Here is a 14,865-nt window from a genome sequence, read left to right as displayed (position 1 = left end):
GTCCGGGCGCGCCGGAAGAGGCGGTGGGCGGGGCCTCTAGCGGGCGGGGCTTCGCGGCAGGCCCTCGGGGGCGGAGCCACGGGGCGGGGCCTTGCTGGTCCTAAGAGAGCGGGCTTCTCCAGAAAGAGCCTCCGGGGCGGGGCCTCGCGGAACCTGCGGTGGGCGTGACCTGGCGGTAAAGGTGGGCGTGGCCTTTTAGGGGCGTGATAACCATTGGGCGTGGCCTATAGGGACGGGGCCTCCATTTAACGGGAAGCTGTGGTGGGCGTGGCATTGTGGTCCAACTGTGGGCGTGGCTAACAATGGGCGTGGTCAGGGCGGGGTCTTTGATGGGCGGGCGTTGTGGGTCCTTGCGGTGGGCGGGGCCTCGGGGCGGGGGCGGGGCCGGCGCGGCGTGGGGGCTGCAGCCTGACTCTGCCGCCCTGCAGACTTGGCAAACCTGGGGCTTCGGGTACCTGGCAGCGAGCGGGCGTCGCACGGGGGTCTGGGCCCGTGGGCCATTTCCCTGGAGTGACAGCCTGTGCGCTTTGACTTCGGGAGGCCGGAGAGGCCACGCCTGCCCCAGACACCGGCTTGAATGAACTAGGAAGTCCGCGGAGCTGCGCGCGTTCCTTGTGCCCGATCTTCTGCCCTTGCACCTCGGGTTACAGGAGCTGGATTCCACGTGGCTCCCCCGGGTCCACGTTCCTGCCCGCCCGCGCCCTGGCACGGGGCGGCTTCTTCACTGTGCGTCCGAGGGAGGCGTCGGCAGAAGTCCCCATGCAGTGAGTTACGCGTCGACGTCTTCACCTCTGGCATGGACCATCCGCAGTGGAGACAGACACGGCTGCCCAGCAAAGCGCTTCGGGAACACGAGCGGGGCAAGCGGGTGGACTCAACGAGACGCGAAAAAGCAAGTATCAGACTGCCTTTTCCATCCCTAAACGGAATCATCTGGAGAGGCAAGTGGTGTGTGTCAGCGACAACTATTGTGGCAAAAGTGGGATGTGAGTTGGGTGAGTGGCGGGCAGTGGGGAGTCATCCAGGCCGGGGGTGCAGGAACAAAGACTTCAGGGGAGATGGGCACCGTGTGTAGGGGGCCACCGCTGGGATGGAAATAAGACCGAATAGTGAGGCTGGACAGGCACCCCCATCACACCAGCGTGGCGGGCGCCAGAAGCCTGGCTAGGGGCTGCCAGTACCACCTGCAGGACTTGGCAGTACCCGCAAGGGGATTAGCTCGGAAAGGGAAGGAGGCAATGAGACTGCTACACTCACAAGGTGGAGTCAGAGCAGCCAGCTGGGAAATGCCTTTGAAAAATCTGCAAACCAGATGATTTTAACTTCAAAGGTGAATTTCGGTCTGCCTTTAGCTTCCAAATACCTACAGTATCGCTGCAGGGATCGTTATGTTGTGAAGATACTAAAAAAGCAAGTATTCTCGGGATGGTGACTTAAATAAGATCATCCCTGGGGCTGGAAAGACAATACGGTTCCTGCTTTGGTGTGGCTAACGGGTTCGCTCTCTGGCATGAGCACTGCCCGGCGTGATGCCCGAGTGCAGAGCCTTGGGCACAAAAGACAAACAAAACTGACCACCATTTACCAGGGATCCGACCAACACAGGGCCTCACACAGGCAACGCCTTTCCCGCAAGCCACATGCGTGACCAAGAAACTCTTCTCTCGGGCAGCGCAGAAACTCCGTGCCATTCCATGTCGGACGCCATCCACAGATAAGAAATCCCTAAAGTTGCTTTATGTGACTCGTTGCCCCCACCCCACCCCCACCAGGGATTTCAGCAGGGCAGCGGAAGCAACACACACGTAGTATGGGGAAATTTTCTTCATTTTTAATTTACAGCAGAAAGAATATAAAGCATTCAGAAAACATTTTCCATAGTTTAAGGGCAATTCAAAACATTTTGCATGGGTTCCAGCAGCTGAGTTCTTCGACAGATCCATTGATTCAATGATGCTTCACATGCACAATTACAAAAATAAAACTTACAAAAAAGAAGACATCTAGACTAGTTTCACATGCAAGTCTCAGGGACCCCCCGTCGGGCGCCGACGACTGTGGTGCTGCCAGAAGGGACCGTGCAGCCAGAGGCAGAGAGGGGCTGATGTCTTGGATTCGCTCACACAGTTAACAGCTGATTTCAAATGGGTGACAGGAAGAGCAATGACAACTTCAGGAGACAGAAGAAGATTAGCGAGTCATTTTTGAAATTCGAATGAAATCCTACTCCTGGCACTTGGGAATTCAGATTATCCAAAAAAAGCTGTTCGCCTCTCAGCTTCTATTCAAAATGAACAGTCACAACCCAGAAAAGGCGCTCACGGGCCCCCTGCCCTCACCTGGGAATTCACAGCTGTACTAGTAGGTTTCATGGGTAGGTCTGGAACCTACTTCTTTCTCCCCTCCCTCAGGACCCTCCCCCATCTAGGTTAGTCTTTTTTTTTTTTCCCTTCCAGAATTTTCTAACGTACTCAGCTAATAATGTAGCGTGTGACACATTCAAAAGGAAAGAACCCCCAGAAAATTAAAAAAAGAAAAAAAACAAAGAACAAAAAAAAAACAAAAACAAAACGATGTGAGGGTTAAAGCAAATCCACTGAGGTCATTATCCTTGTCCAAAGAACAGCCCTTCGTGCTCACAAAGAGCGAGCTGGCTTTTCACCTTCACGTCCCGTTTTTGTGAGTGCAATTCCGTGTTTGTAAATTACTCAGTGTCGTCCTCTCTCGGGTCAGATCGTGGAAAAGTGACAGGGGCTTGGGGTGGGGTAGGGGACTGCAAACAGCTGCAACCTAACCCACACGTTTACAAACAGAACGGAAGTCAGGTCACTTTACAAAGGTACAGATGGCTTACGGGCCGCGGGCCGCCCCGCGCGCCAGGCTGCAGAAGACCAGAGCGTAGGGTCATTCGAGGTTGGCAGTGAAAGGAATTTAAAAACAAGTACGATTATAGAAAAGGCACCAAGAGCACTGACCCCCAGTTTTGACCACAATCTTTTGTTTGTTTGTTTCCTTGTTTCTTATGATCCACCTTCCTTCGAAAGACACCAGTCGGAAAGCTGGAAGCTTCGCCAAGAGCCTTGTATTGGACTTACAGCCAGAACCAAGAACCTCGTCTTGCAACTTCACTTCCCAACTGATCCCGAACCCTAACCTGGGAATTTCAGACTGGCATCAGCAGATGCTACCTGGATTCTGTCCGTTTGACACGAGCGGTTGGATTCTCTCGGTTACTTTTTTTTTCCCCCCCCAAATCATCCCCCCTCTTCGGCTCCCCGAGACGGGGCAGCCCTGATTCTTGCTGGCGGCCCTCCATCAGTGGCTTCTCTTGAATGTTGTAGGGTTTGTATGCAATTTTCAGGTTCTATTCTGAGTGTCAGCAGGAGATATGAAAACGTGAGACATTTTTCTACTTGTCGTACCGATCCTGTTCTGTTTGGTTTGGATCGTTCTAAAGTGTTCTTTGTTGGAGTGAGTGGATGGCATTTAAGCTATATACTGATTCATCTTAATGATTATCTGTTTAGCAAAAGGAACTTAATTTTCTTAAGCAGTATTAGCATTCACATTACTTGGCACCATTGGCAAAAAAATTGTAAATAGAATAAAATAAACTCCTGGTAGCCAAAATTAAATGTAAACATATCCTTTTTTTTTAAAGTAATGTTACTCTGCCTTTTTTCCTAAGTCTAAATACAGTAGCTCTTTTTTTTTTGCAGTTTAATCATGCTTTAGCAAAATGTTCTTCTAAAGAACATTTAAAATAAAGTACTCTTATAGTGAAATAAAGGTTTTTTTTTTGTTTGTTTGTTTCATTTTACAGACCATAGCCACTAATGCTTTGCTTTGTTCATTTCTTTTGTCTTGGTTTTCATGCACATATCTCTTTGTTTTAATATATACAATATGTACAAACAATACATCCACATTTTTTTCGCTCAGACAAAACTATACAAATAATTTTATCTTGCCATGTTTATCGACCTTTGTGAATAAAATATTTAGCAATTAATATAATCCCTTTCAAATATTTTCTCACTTTCCATTTCTACCTTCTATATATACACAGAAACTGCTCCATTTGGATGAAATTTTAGCCAACAATACGGGATTTACTGGCCGGAACACAGCACCGCACTGATGTTAACTTGGCAAATGCCCAGGCAAGGTATATGGTTCCTTAGTATGATTACAGTTTCCGAGGCTACTAAAAAAGCTTCATGCTTCTCCAATTCTCTAAGTAATTCTCATTGCACGTGGAAGTAAGGCAAAAAAATTAAAGTGCTGAAGATGAGCAGAGGGAGTCGATGGTGTCTGTACGCTCAGGGTTGGGGGCGGGGGGGGGGCTGAAGGGGTGGGAACCAGAAAAGAAATGTAAACTCTGTACGCTGTTCTCTATTCCCCATGCATTACCCGTTGACCACACACCCACCCCTCTGCAAATTTCCACAAGACATTAAAAACCTGCAGATTTTCAAAGCTGCATCAAATGTGCTGTAGAGGTTCAAACCGAAACAGACAGACGGACGAAAGAAAGCGAGAAAACAGTGAAGGAAATGAGAACACGCAGACCCATACAGGTTGGTATGGTCTAGACCCTCCACCGGAACTCCATCCCAAAGATTCAGCTTCTTGGAAAGAACGGGCAGGCGTGGGCGTGCGCCGAGCACAGCCAGCCCGCCCTCACTTCTGTTTTTTTTTTTTTTTTGGTATAAAGGTTTGTACAGTTCCACACGATGTTTGAATGCAGCCCTATATGAGAAGGAAAACGGCTTCTTCCCAAGCAGACGAAGCCTCTTTCTCTGCCTCCTGGTGCCCTGCTTTCCCACGATTCAACAGAAGATTGAGTTCCAATATGTCTTGCTGATCAAATTAAAAGTTGTCCATGAAAGTGCAAATGCAATGACCCAACATTCCTGTTAAAATCCTGCAGCTGATCTCCCCAAAACTGCAGAGGGATTGTGTGTGCGTGTGTGTGTGTGTGCGCGTGTTGAGTGCGTGCACATGTGTGCGTGTGTGTGTGTGGTTGTTGCATGTCTCTGCTAAAAACGGAAATGAAAACAGTCTGAAAAGCAATGTCACATTGCTAAGTGATGCTGCTGTATGTCTTCAAGTTCCTTGGCCTTTTTCAATTCTTTCACTCTGGAAGAGAAACAAAACACCAGGTGATAACCACACGGCCACACCACCACACGCTCAGCCTCAGGCAGGAAGGGGCGTCACCAAGACAGAAATCCCGTGGGCAGACTGATGCCAAGTGGACTCCTGCTCAAAGGCTGGGGGAGCGTTCAGAGGAAGAAGACACAGCCCTTCTGAAGGCTTGACTCGGTGTCGAGTGCTCGCAGTACAAAGCAAACTGGCTTTCCTGGACCAAATGGAGGCGACACCTGGAAGCAGCTAACTGTCCGAGCGCCTTGCCCTCGGGTCTGATGGAGCCCACGGAGGCCCGGCACTGCAGAGAAAGCCCCTGGGGGATTAACAGCCTCTTTCTTGGGGTGTTCTGGGGGAGCGCTGGGAGGGGGAGGGGCTGGGGCGGGGTCTGCCCGCCCTGCGCAGGGCTGGGAGCTCCCCCGGGCTAAGAGAGTCGCCCTTTCTCTTTCTCCCCTTTCCAAACTGCAGTTTTCTGAAAGGCCCCCCGGGGCTCCGAGGCGGAAGACTTAGGCAACCACGGCACAGGCGTCCGGACCCAGCTCGCAGGCGTGAGAGAAATATAAATGGGATTTGGGAGAAGTCCCTATTCACCAACGCATCACTGTCACAATGGTGACGGGCTAAGGGTGAGGCTGAGGGGCCGGGCCTAGGACTTCAACCCCAACCCTGGCCAGTCTCTTCTGAACATGAAAACCTTGCTTTCCTTTTCAACGACAGGACTGCCTGTCCGGGGCAGGGTGAGCTGAGAGGTGGCAAGGATATTGCTATTCTGTTTTGTTGGCGGCCACATCCGGTGGTGCTCAGGGTTGACTCCCGGCTCTGTGCTCAGGGCTGACTCCTGGCTCTGTGCTCAGGAATCACTCCCAGATCTGTGCTCAGGACTGGCTCCCGGCTCTGAGCTCAGGGATCACTCCTGGAGGTGCTCAGGGGACCCTCTGGGATGCCGGGGATCGAACACGGGGACCCTCTCTCCAGCCCCAAGAATGTGACTCTTTACCAACATGTCAGTGAGGATGCGCCCGAGAACATGTGACGCTGTGGCCTTTGGCCACAGTCAGTGCGTGCCGAGTTTCTGCTGCTGGCTTGGCCCTGGTGCAGGACGGGTGGGATGTGGGGGCATGGGGTGGGGGAGGACACTGCAGGTGGACAGGTAAGCGGCTTCTCTCCTGCAACAGTCCCTCGTTTCTCTAGAACTGACCTTGAGTCAGTTCTCAAGTTCACGTCTACAGAGATGCTAAGACCCGCGTCTTCCCGGTGCTCTGAGGCGGGGCCGGGCTGGGTGTCAGGGGCAGAGCACGTCCGTCTGGGTCTCACTTCAAGAAAACGATTATATTTCCCCCCTCGAAGCATGATCCTTAAATTTCTGTTTTGTTCTGGAGGCCACACCTGGCTCTGCACTCAGGGATCAACCCCTGGTGGTGCTTGGGGACTGACCCTAAGGGATGTGGGGGCTTGAACCCGGGTCGGCCACGTGCAAGGAAAGTGCCGTCCTGCTGCACTCTCCCTCTGGGCCCCATCAAAGCCCCAATCATTTCTGAGGGATCTAAATCTTTCAGAAAAAAAGCTCAGGTGACGGGGATGGCAACGCTTCAGACGTGCTGAGTTGGCTTCTTTCTTAAGACACCGGGCCCGGCTTGAGCAAAACTGTCTCCGGACTGTCCCTGCTTCTCAAGGGGCCTCCGAGAACCCAGAGCGGTGGCTCCCCGGAGCCGGGAGCTCTCCTTCCTGAGGGCTGTGCCTCAGTGTCCCCAGCTGAGGGAGCAGTGAGGGCGCTTTGGGCCTGGCCACATGGATCGCTGTGCGTCCCTCTGGGCCCTTCGCTTTGGACATGCACACTTGATCATTGGCTTTTTAAAAATTGAAGCATGCCATCTTCTGGGTTCAATTTTTAAACATGCAACGTCTGGACTATCAGCTCTGTGGCCGCAGGAATGCAAGGCGTGCACCGATGCCGACTTACTTCTGGGCATGCAACATCTGTGCCGGGGCAGACGTCGGCGGGACCGTGGCGGGACGTACATGCGGCCTCACGCCCTCCGCCTGCTCCCTGCGCGGGCCCCGCTCCAGCCCAGCCCAGAGGAGTCCAGCCGGCTCCAAAGCTGCCGCGTGGCCCCACGGGGCCCTGTCGTGATTTTCCACGGCAGACCCAGACCGCTCTCCGCGGTGACTCCGTCAGGGAGTGAAAGCCACGGCAGCGCCGACCACCCCCCCCCCCCCCCAGCAGCCTGGGACCCGCTGGCACTAGTCGGTGCAAATCTGCCCAAGGCCCTTCCTGTTCGTTGAAATGCTCATGTTCACTTTCTGCCGTTTCTTTTTTAAATTCTTTTTGGGTCACACCCGGTGATGCACAGGGGTTACTCCTGGCTCTGCACTCAGGAATTACCCCTGGCGGTGCTCAGGGGACCATATGGGATGCTGGGAATTGGACCTGGGTCAGCTGCGTGCAAGGCAAACGCCCTCCCCGCTGTGCTATCGCTCCAGCCCCAACTTTCTGCAGTTTCTCCGGAACCTAACAGATCAAATGAGTTTGGAAAGTGTATTATTATTATTATTATTATTTTGGAGGGAGTTTTTTTGGGGGGAGGCAACACTGGTGGTGCTCAGGGCTTACTTATGCATAAGGGGTCACCCCTGGAGGGAATTGGGGGACCATATGTGGTGTCAGGAATTGAACCCGGTCCACCTTTTGCAAGCCAACTCCCCCGCCCCGGACTTTCTTCTTTAACTTTTGATTTTTTTAATTATTTTTTTATTAGTGCATCACCGTGATTCAGCCCCCCTTTTAAATTCAGCACAGAGCCAGAGTCTGTACCACAGCACACCGCGGTGGAGAGAGGCACGTCTACACCGCAAGAAGGGGACAGTGCCGCCTTCAGAATTCCCTTCTAAGCCCTCTGGGGCTGCCGAGCTGAACGCAGAGACAGTTGGGGCACGGAGCACAGTACAACGGGCAGAGTTTGCCTTCTCTTCGGCTGACCAGCTTAGATGCCCACACCCTAGACGGACCCCCGAGACGGCCGGGAGTGCCCCTGAGTGCAGAGCCGGGAATAAGCCCTGAGCTCTGCCGGCGACTCCGCTCAGTGAGGTTTGCGGTCAGAGCTGGTTCCCACGCCCCGCTCTCTAGATGAGGTGCAAATGACCCCCAGGACACAGTCTTTACAGACGTTAGAGGAACGGCAAGCACAAAAGGGGGCGGGGAGACACTTTTGCCAGTGGCCCTACAGGGGGCTCAGCTGGCTCCTGGAGGTCAGGCTGACAGGAAGCAGGCGGTTCCTCAGCCCTGTGACCAGGAGTGAGACCAGGTGGCCCGGGGCTGGCCATGACCTCACCGAGGACCTCAGGATGCAAGTTTGGTTTTGTTCATCACCTCACTGGCCCTTCCAAGGCTGCAGGCCGAGGGCAGCAATGCTCGCGCTCCGTCCCAGGAAGTGACGCCGAGGCCCGGCGCGGGGCTTCCCTGACAATATTTTAGAAGAGGGGGGGACCCTCTGTGTGGAAATGTCCTCGTGGCCTTTAGCCTCGGTCTGAGCCGCAGCGCTGCGCTAGGGAAAGGAATGGACGGGCACAGGGACCCCCAAGCTTCCCGCCTCACCCCGCAACCAGCACATCCTGTGGGCCTCTGGCAGTTTCGGGGAGAACAAGAGCCTCTGATAGGGACGCTTTGGGGAAGTGACCAGGACGCCCGCAGCCACCTCACTGAACTGGTTTTTTGTGTGTGTGTGTGTTGTTTTCAGTTTCAGTTATGCTAAAGGGATAAGTGACATCCAATGTCCTGTGGCCTCCAAACATGTACTTCTCTCACGGAAAAGGCTCTGCAGTATCAGATACTGGAAGTTTTGTTGGATTCTAACAACCATGTTCCTGTTTCAGATCAGTGTTTCAAACTATCCCGGAAACTGGCTGCCGTCTGGCGTGGGGCGTGGCCAAGAACGCTACCCAGAGCGGCAGGGAAGCCGGGAACAACCTGCTCACGGAAGCAAAGCAGCTTCTTACCAAGGGTGTTTCCCGCCTGCGTGCCACAGTGGGTACGCGCCCTTTGGAAAGGATCGTTCCTGCTGGTTTTCCTTGGGAAAAGCATCACTTAACGAACTGTTGCCTTCTGCTCCGTTTGTTACTGTGAATGTGTCTTGGGCATTCCTGTTCTTAATGTCATCACTGTCACTCATCGATTTGCTCGAGCGGGCACCAGTAACATCTCCATTGTGAGACTTGTTACTGTTTTTTGGCATGTCGAATACACCATGGGTAGCTTGCCAGGCTCTGCCGTGCAGGCAGGATACTCTCGGTAGCTTGCCGGGCTCTCTGAGAGGGACGGAGGAATTGAACCCTGGTCGGCTGAGTGCAAGGCAAACGCCTACCACTGTGCTATCGCTCCAGCCCCTATTCTCATACAAATGAGGGAGAGGTCAGGGAGATAGTTGGGGTCCGGGTGCGTGCAGGGCCCCTGGCTAGTGACACCACTGCGTGCCACCAGTGGTACCAGAGCCCATAGCCTCTGCTGGCTGGAGTCCCCCGAGGACCACTGGGTGACCCTCAGGGCCCAGCACTAAAGCAAACCAACGGGGTGGCTGAGTACCTCGGGTGGTGCCCCGGGACCCCTGAGAAACTGCTGGGGAGATCCTGCCCCCTAAAAAATGAAAAGAAACAGACCAAGCCTAAAACCAAAGGGCTGGGCCGGCTACCCTGACGTCTCCTGTGTCACAAGCATTTTCTTCCGAGTGTACACACCGACCTTTGGAAGGTGGAGCTATACTTCAACAACCAGAACCTACTTTGCCCTCCGTCGGACGAAGAAAACAGATGTTGATGCGTCGTCCCGAGGGCCTCCGGAAAGCGCCACCGGCCTTTCGGGAATTCTAACTGCGGGGCTCTTCAGGCTAAGAAAGCACCACCTCTAAAAATGGCACCTACAAATTCCCTGACCATCACACCTGCCTTTGAACGCCCTACACAGACCACAGCGGGGCAGTCGAGATGGAACCAGGAGGCTGTGCGGCAGGGACACAGCCTAAGGTTAAGGATCTGACCCGCCTGGACCCTGACCTGAGACCCTCGCACTGGACAAAGAAAGTCAACCCCAGGGTCCCCCACAAGCATCCTAGCCACCACCTCGTCCCGTGCTGCGCCGGAGTGATGGGGAAAGCAACCGGTGCCAAAGCAGCCAAGCCCATGGGCTGTCCCACAGGCATCTGTCGGATGGTCATGTGTGAGCCAATGAGAGGCCCGCTCTGGCGTGTGAGCCAATGAGAGGGGCCGCTCAGTGTGCGAGCCAATGAGGCCGCTCGGAGCGCGGACCAATGAGAGGGCCCGCTCGGCGTGCGAGCCAATGAGGGGCCTGTCGGGGCGGGCAGCAAACAAGGGCTCCATGGAAAAGCACAAGGCAAAGCTTTGTCCGCCTAGACCCGCTGATGTTCAGCCAGGGTGATGTTCATGAGTTGGTGCATTTCAGCAGGTCATTCCTCGCAAGGCCGGGCTCGAGCTCGCCGGGGCAGCCAGCGGTGGCTTTCTGATTAGTTACCTGTGGCTCTGAGAGCTGCGACAGCTCGTGGGGAATTTGGACAAGGGGAGACCGTGCCATTTTCCAGAAATCTCATTTGGGTTGCAAAACAAGACAGACAGAGAGGCCCAGTAAGAAAGACACAGAGCACGTTGTCTGCTGTGTAACACACACCACTGAATTCCCAAGAGAGCCATTTCCTAAAAGAGCAAGTGAGACAGAGTTACTGCGAATCAATGACAGACAGCCTCATTCCTCTCCTGCTCCCCTCTGCTCTGCGCCCGTCTGGCCTTTCTCAACTGACCGGTTTACAAGGGGGCAGTCTGGAAGTGTCTCAGGGCAGAAGGGATGTCAATGCTGCTTGGGGGCGGGGGGTCACACAGCAGGGCACTTCTCGGGGGTCACTACTTACCAAAGTCACAGACTGCCTCTGGCCAAGAGTTTGGAAACCCAGCGGTCACATGCAGCGACCGTGAGGCTCCCTCGACCTCTAATCAGAGCCCTTGTATTCCAGGAGAGTACCGCTTCCCCTGCGCAGGGAAACTGAGCCAGGGGTGCAGGGAATGGGCTGCAGGGCTCAAGCCCTGAGGGGGAACGCCAGGGAACTCACATCCCCTCATGGACAGAGGCGGGGGGGGATTTCTCTAGGAATCCTGCTCTCAAGCGTGGCTGCTGTCTCTGAGAACATCTTTCAACACCCGCAGACAAGTGTGCGAGGGTGCGACGCTGGCTCGTGCGTCCCAGCCAGCGTGTCTGGCCGTTTCCCGCCTCGGCACGGCGAGGTGAGAGCTGTCACTTGCTCGGACTCCACCTGCCTTCCAGGGCGAGGTCTCCTGGCTCTCTGCTACGCTCGGAATCTGACCAGCCAGGAGCCCCCTGGCGTCCACTCAGCCTCAGCCACGCAGCCGTCGTGGGCTCAGGATAAACGGGCAGAGCCAAGGGAAGCCGGAAGCCGCTGCTTCCAGCCCTGCACCTGCCGCTCGGTCTTCCGGAGATACACCAGACCTGGAGCCCGAGTCAAGGCCCGGCCCGAGAAGGGGGTGTCGGAGAGAAGGGGCTGGAGGGGGGTCAGTGCAGGCAACAGCACTCTCATCCCCAGGTGGGGCGGGCTGCTGCGCTGACCTCTGACCTTTACAGAGCCGGCTGCACCCACGGGCTTTACTAACCTAGGAGTCGGGGTGGGGGCCCAGAGTGTCTCACAAACACTTCCATCGGCAAAATCATTGAATCCTCGCGGTTTCCCAGTTCTACCTTGTTCGTGTTTATGGTTGGGGACTCTACTCGGCAGTGCTCGGGGCTTCCTCCTAGCTCTGCACTCAGGGGTCACTCCCAGCAGGCTGGGGAGGGCCATGTGGGTGCCTGGGATCAAACCTGGGTGGGCCCTGCCTGCTGTCCTAGGGTTCTGGCCCCTCAGAGAGCGCCTTCGGACGCCCAGGCCCACGTGCCCGAGCACGGCCTGGCTTATACCCGAGGAAGCGGCTATTTCCCCAGGCTCAGAAACCTGCTCGGAGCCTGCTCGGGCCGAGTCCCTGCGAAGAGGCCAGCCCGGGGGGCCCAGGTTCTCGACCTCTCGGAGGCCCCAGAGGCTTTCAGGGGGGCAGAAGTGCTAAGGCTCCACGGGGAAGCTGGGCTGGACAGGCAAGGACCGGGAACGGGGAACAGGCCCAGCCCTCCGGGGGCCCCACGCGGTGACAGCGGACGGAGGTCTCGTCTGCAGAGGACCTGTGGGAGTCCCAGGGAGGCTGGCGCCCCGGCTGCTTGCAACACTTGTTCTGTTTAGCTGCCCGCCTGCTTTAGCAGAACGGCCACCCGTGGTCTCGGCTCTACTTTGCACGGAGCCCGACGCTTAGTAGGAGCTCGGGAGATGGGGGTTGGAGCGCTGGGGCCTTGTTCTGCCGTCTGGACACCACAGCCCGCCACGGCGAGACTCAGTGGCTTTCATAGGGAGAGGGTCCTACTTGGGGAAAAACAAAACCCAATTCCCTCATCGTGGGCGGTCGCTCCAGTGCAGCTCCACGGGGACAGCGTGTACCTGGGAATGCGTGCGTGGCCGAGTCTGTGTGTGTGCATGTCCGTGCGTGTGGTGTGTCTGCGTCTGAGTATGTGCGTGTGTGAATGTATGCATGTCTGCATGTGTGCATGTCTGTGCATGTGGTGTGTCTGTGTATGTCTGAGTATGTGCGTGTGTGCATGTCGGTGCATGTCTGCATGTGTGTCTGAGTATATCTGTGCATGTGGTGTATCTGCATGCATGTGTCTGTGTGTGGTTATGTGCATACCTGTGCATATGCGTCTCTATGTGTGCCTGTCTGCGCATGTTGTGGGTGCATGTCTACGCATGTGCATGTGTTGTGCATGTCTGCGTGTGTCTGTGCGTGGTGTATATCTATGAGTGTGTGTGCTTGAGTGTGTGCGTGTCTGCATGTAGTGCGTGTCTGTGTGTGCATGTTTCAGGGTATGTGTGTGTACCTGAGTGTGTCTGTGTGTTATGTGTATCTGTGTGTGTCTGTGTGTACGTTGTATGTGAATGTCTGTGTACATGGTGTGTGTGCGTATCTGCTAGTGTGTGTCTGTGTGTATCTTGTGTATGTGTCTGCGTATATATTGTATGTGAATGTGTGTGTCTGTGGGTGTGTTGTCTGTGCGCATCTGAGTGTGTGTGCATTATTTTGTGTGTCTGTGTGCATTGTATGTGCCTGTTGTGTGTCTGCGTGTGTTCTGAGTGTGTATCTGCATGTGTGTATGTGTGCATGTCTGTGTGTCGGGGGTGGTGATACAGGCCCCTTCATGTCTGCGTGAGAGGCCCGCGTTTCGACACTCCCTGCAGCCTTGGGAAGGTGGCCGGGACAGACAGTGCTCGCGTCATCCCGGCCAGCCGGCTCTGGCAGAGACCCTGGATTCCGAAACCCAGATTCCCGGCCCCGAGTCCTTTCCCCATGGAGGCGTCACATGCACCGGCAGAGCACAGCCCGCCGCGTCCTCGCTCCCGCCTCCGTCCTTGGAGCACTCTCCAGGAGCACTCCCACACCTGCCTGTCGACACCCTCTGCCAGTGCTCGTCTGGGGCGCCGTCGGGCCGCGACCCCCTGCCTGGAGTCCGGGCTCTCTCCCTAGGACCTGGCCCGGTTCTGAGGCCTCGTGAGCCCTGACTTACCTCCCGGGGCGGGCGGGGAGGCCTAGGGCAGTGCAGCTCGGGAGCCGCGGTGGGGGAGCAGGCACCCCGACACGCCGGGACCCCGAGTGCGCCCGCACGCGTCAGCAGTGCGGCCGGGCCGTGGAGGGGTCCGGGAGGCCAGGCGGTGGGCACGCATGCCACTGGCTCCCGCTGCCCTGCGCGTGGCGCCCCTCTCCCTCCCTCATGCAGCTGCGCAGGGGCAGGGCCGGGCGGGCGGGCGCCCCGGGGCTGCCGATGGAGGGCGGGTGGTTAGTAGGTTAGTCGGGGGTCTCTCATTCCATTCCGGATGGAGGTGGAACGTACTGCAAACCTCGCTGCAGCCCCATGCAAGCAAGCAGGAAGCACGAGACTGAGAATGGAGGAGGAGGAGGGCGACCGGCCCGCAGGCAGCTCCACTCACCCTTCGGTACAGCCTATGGTCCGCCAGGGGGCTTTGGGTGGTAAAACAACAGCGGAGAGCTATTAGCACGCGAGGGGCGGGCGGGGACCAACGCGACACGGCGGGCGGCCAGGAGGGCACCTCGCCCACAACAGACGCTCAGAAGTCAGCCGAGGCCAGCCCGGGAGGCGCCCGCGGGGTGGACAGAAGGACCAGTCCACGCCCCCGTGGTCAGAACAGGGTCCCCAAGCCCCGCGGGCAGGCAGGGCTGGTGGCCGGTCGCTCCGGGCGACCTAAAGTCACAGGGGCACAGAGACACGAGGGACACGGGGAGGGGCTGTCTGGGATTCTGCCTGAGAGAGCACCACGGGATGAGCCAGGCCATGGGGCACGGCCTGTGCAGGGGTACAGGGGTGGGGGTGGTGGTTTTCGGGAGCAGGAAGTGCTTCTGGAGAGGGGAGGGCGCAGAGGGGACGGGGTGGGGACAGGCAGGGCGCCCCTCTCAATCCCACCTGCCTCTGGTCCCCTGCTGGGTGTGGCCAGCTCCCCCTCCCCTGCCCCTCCCCGCCCGCCTCTGCGCCTCCCTCCCCAGCTGCCCCGGGGAACGTCCCTGCGGAGGGTCTAGCACCAGGCGTGTGTGTCCTGCAGGACCAGCCCTCTGGGC

At 56.3% G+C, this 14,865-nt stretch overlaps 1 protein-coding gene and 1 long non-coding RNA gene across 3 annotated transcripts in view; one reads left to right on the top strand and one right to left on the bottom strand.

Moving 5' to 3' along the window:
- Nucleotides 1–80: 80 nt before the first annotated feature.
- On the top strand, nucleotides 81–2,587 carry LOC129404814 (uncharacterized). The gene is made up of 2 exons (XR_008630138.1): nucleotides 81–181; nucleotides 651–2,587. It is a non-coding gene; the product is annotated as an uncharacterized LOC129404814 (long non-coding RNA).
- CAMTA1 (calmodulin binding transcription activator 1) overlaps nucleotides 1,810–14,865 on the bottom strand; it is a 497,436-nt gene continuing 484,380 nt past the window's right edge. For both annotated transcript variants that reach the window (XM_055137552.1, XM_055137555.1), the window contains 3 exons: nucleotides 14,223–14,253; nucleotides 10,670–10,848; nucleotides 1,810–5,142 (listed from right to left, as the gene is read on the bottom strand). In XM_055137552.1, coding sequence (XP_054993527.1) covers nucleotides 5,079–5,142; nucleotides 10,670–10,848; nucleotides 14,223–14,253 — 274 coding nt within the window. In that variant the 3' untranslated portion in view covers nucleotides 1,810–5,078. The remainder of the gene's footprint in view (nucleotides 5,143–10,669; nucleotides 10,849–14,222; nucleotides 14,254–14,865) is intronic.

Source organism: Sorex araneus, chromosome 5, assembly GCF_027595985.1.
Source record: "Sorex araneus isolate mSorAra2 chromosome 5, mSorAra2.pri, whole genome shotgun sequence".
Taxonomy (NCBI): domain Eukaryota; kingdom Metazoa; phylum Chordata; class Mammalia; order Eulipotyphla; family Soricidae; genus Sorex; species Sorex araneus.
The sequence above is the reverse complement of the archived record's forward strand: the minus strand, read 5'-3'. Positions and strand labels throughout refer to the sequence as shown.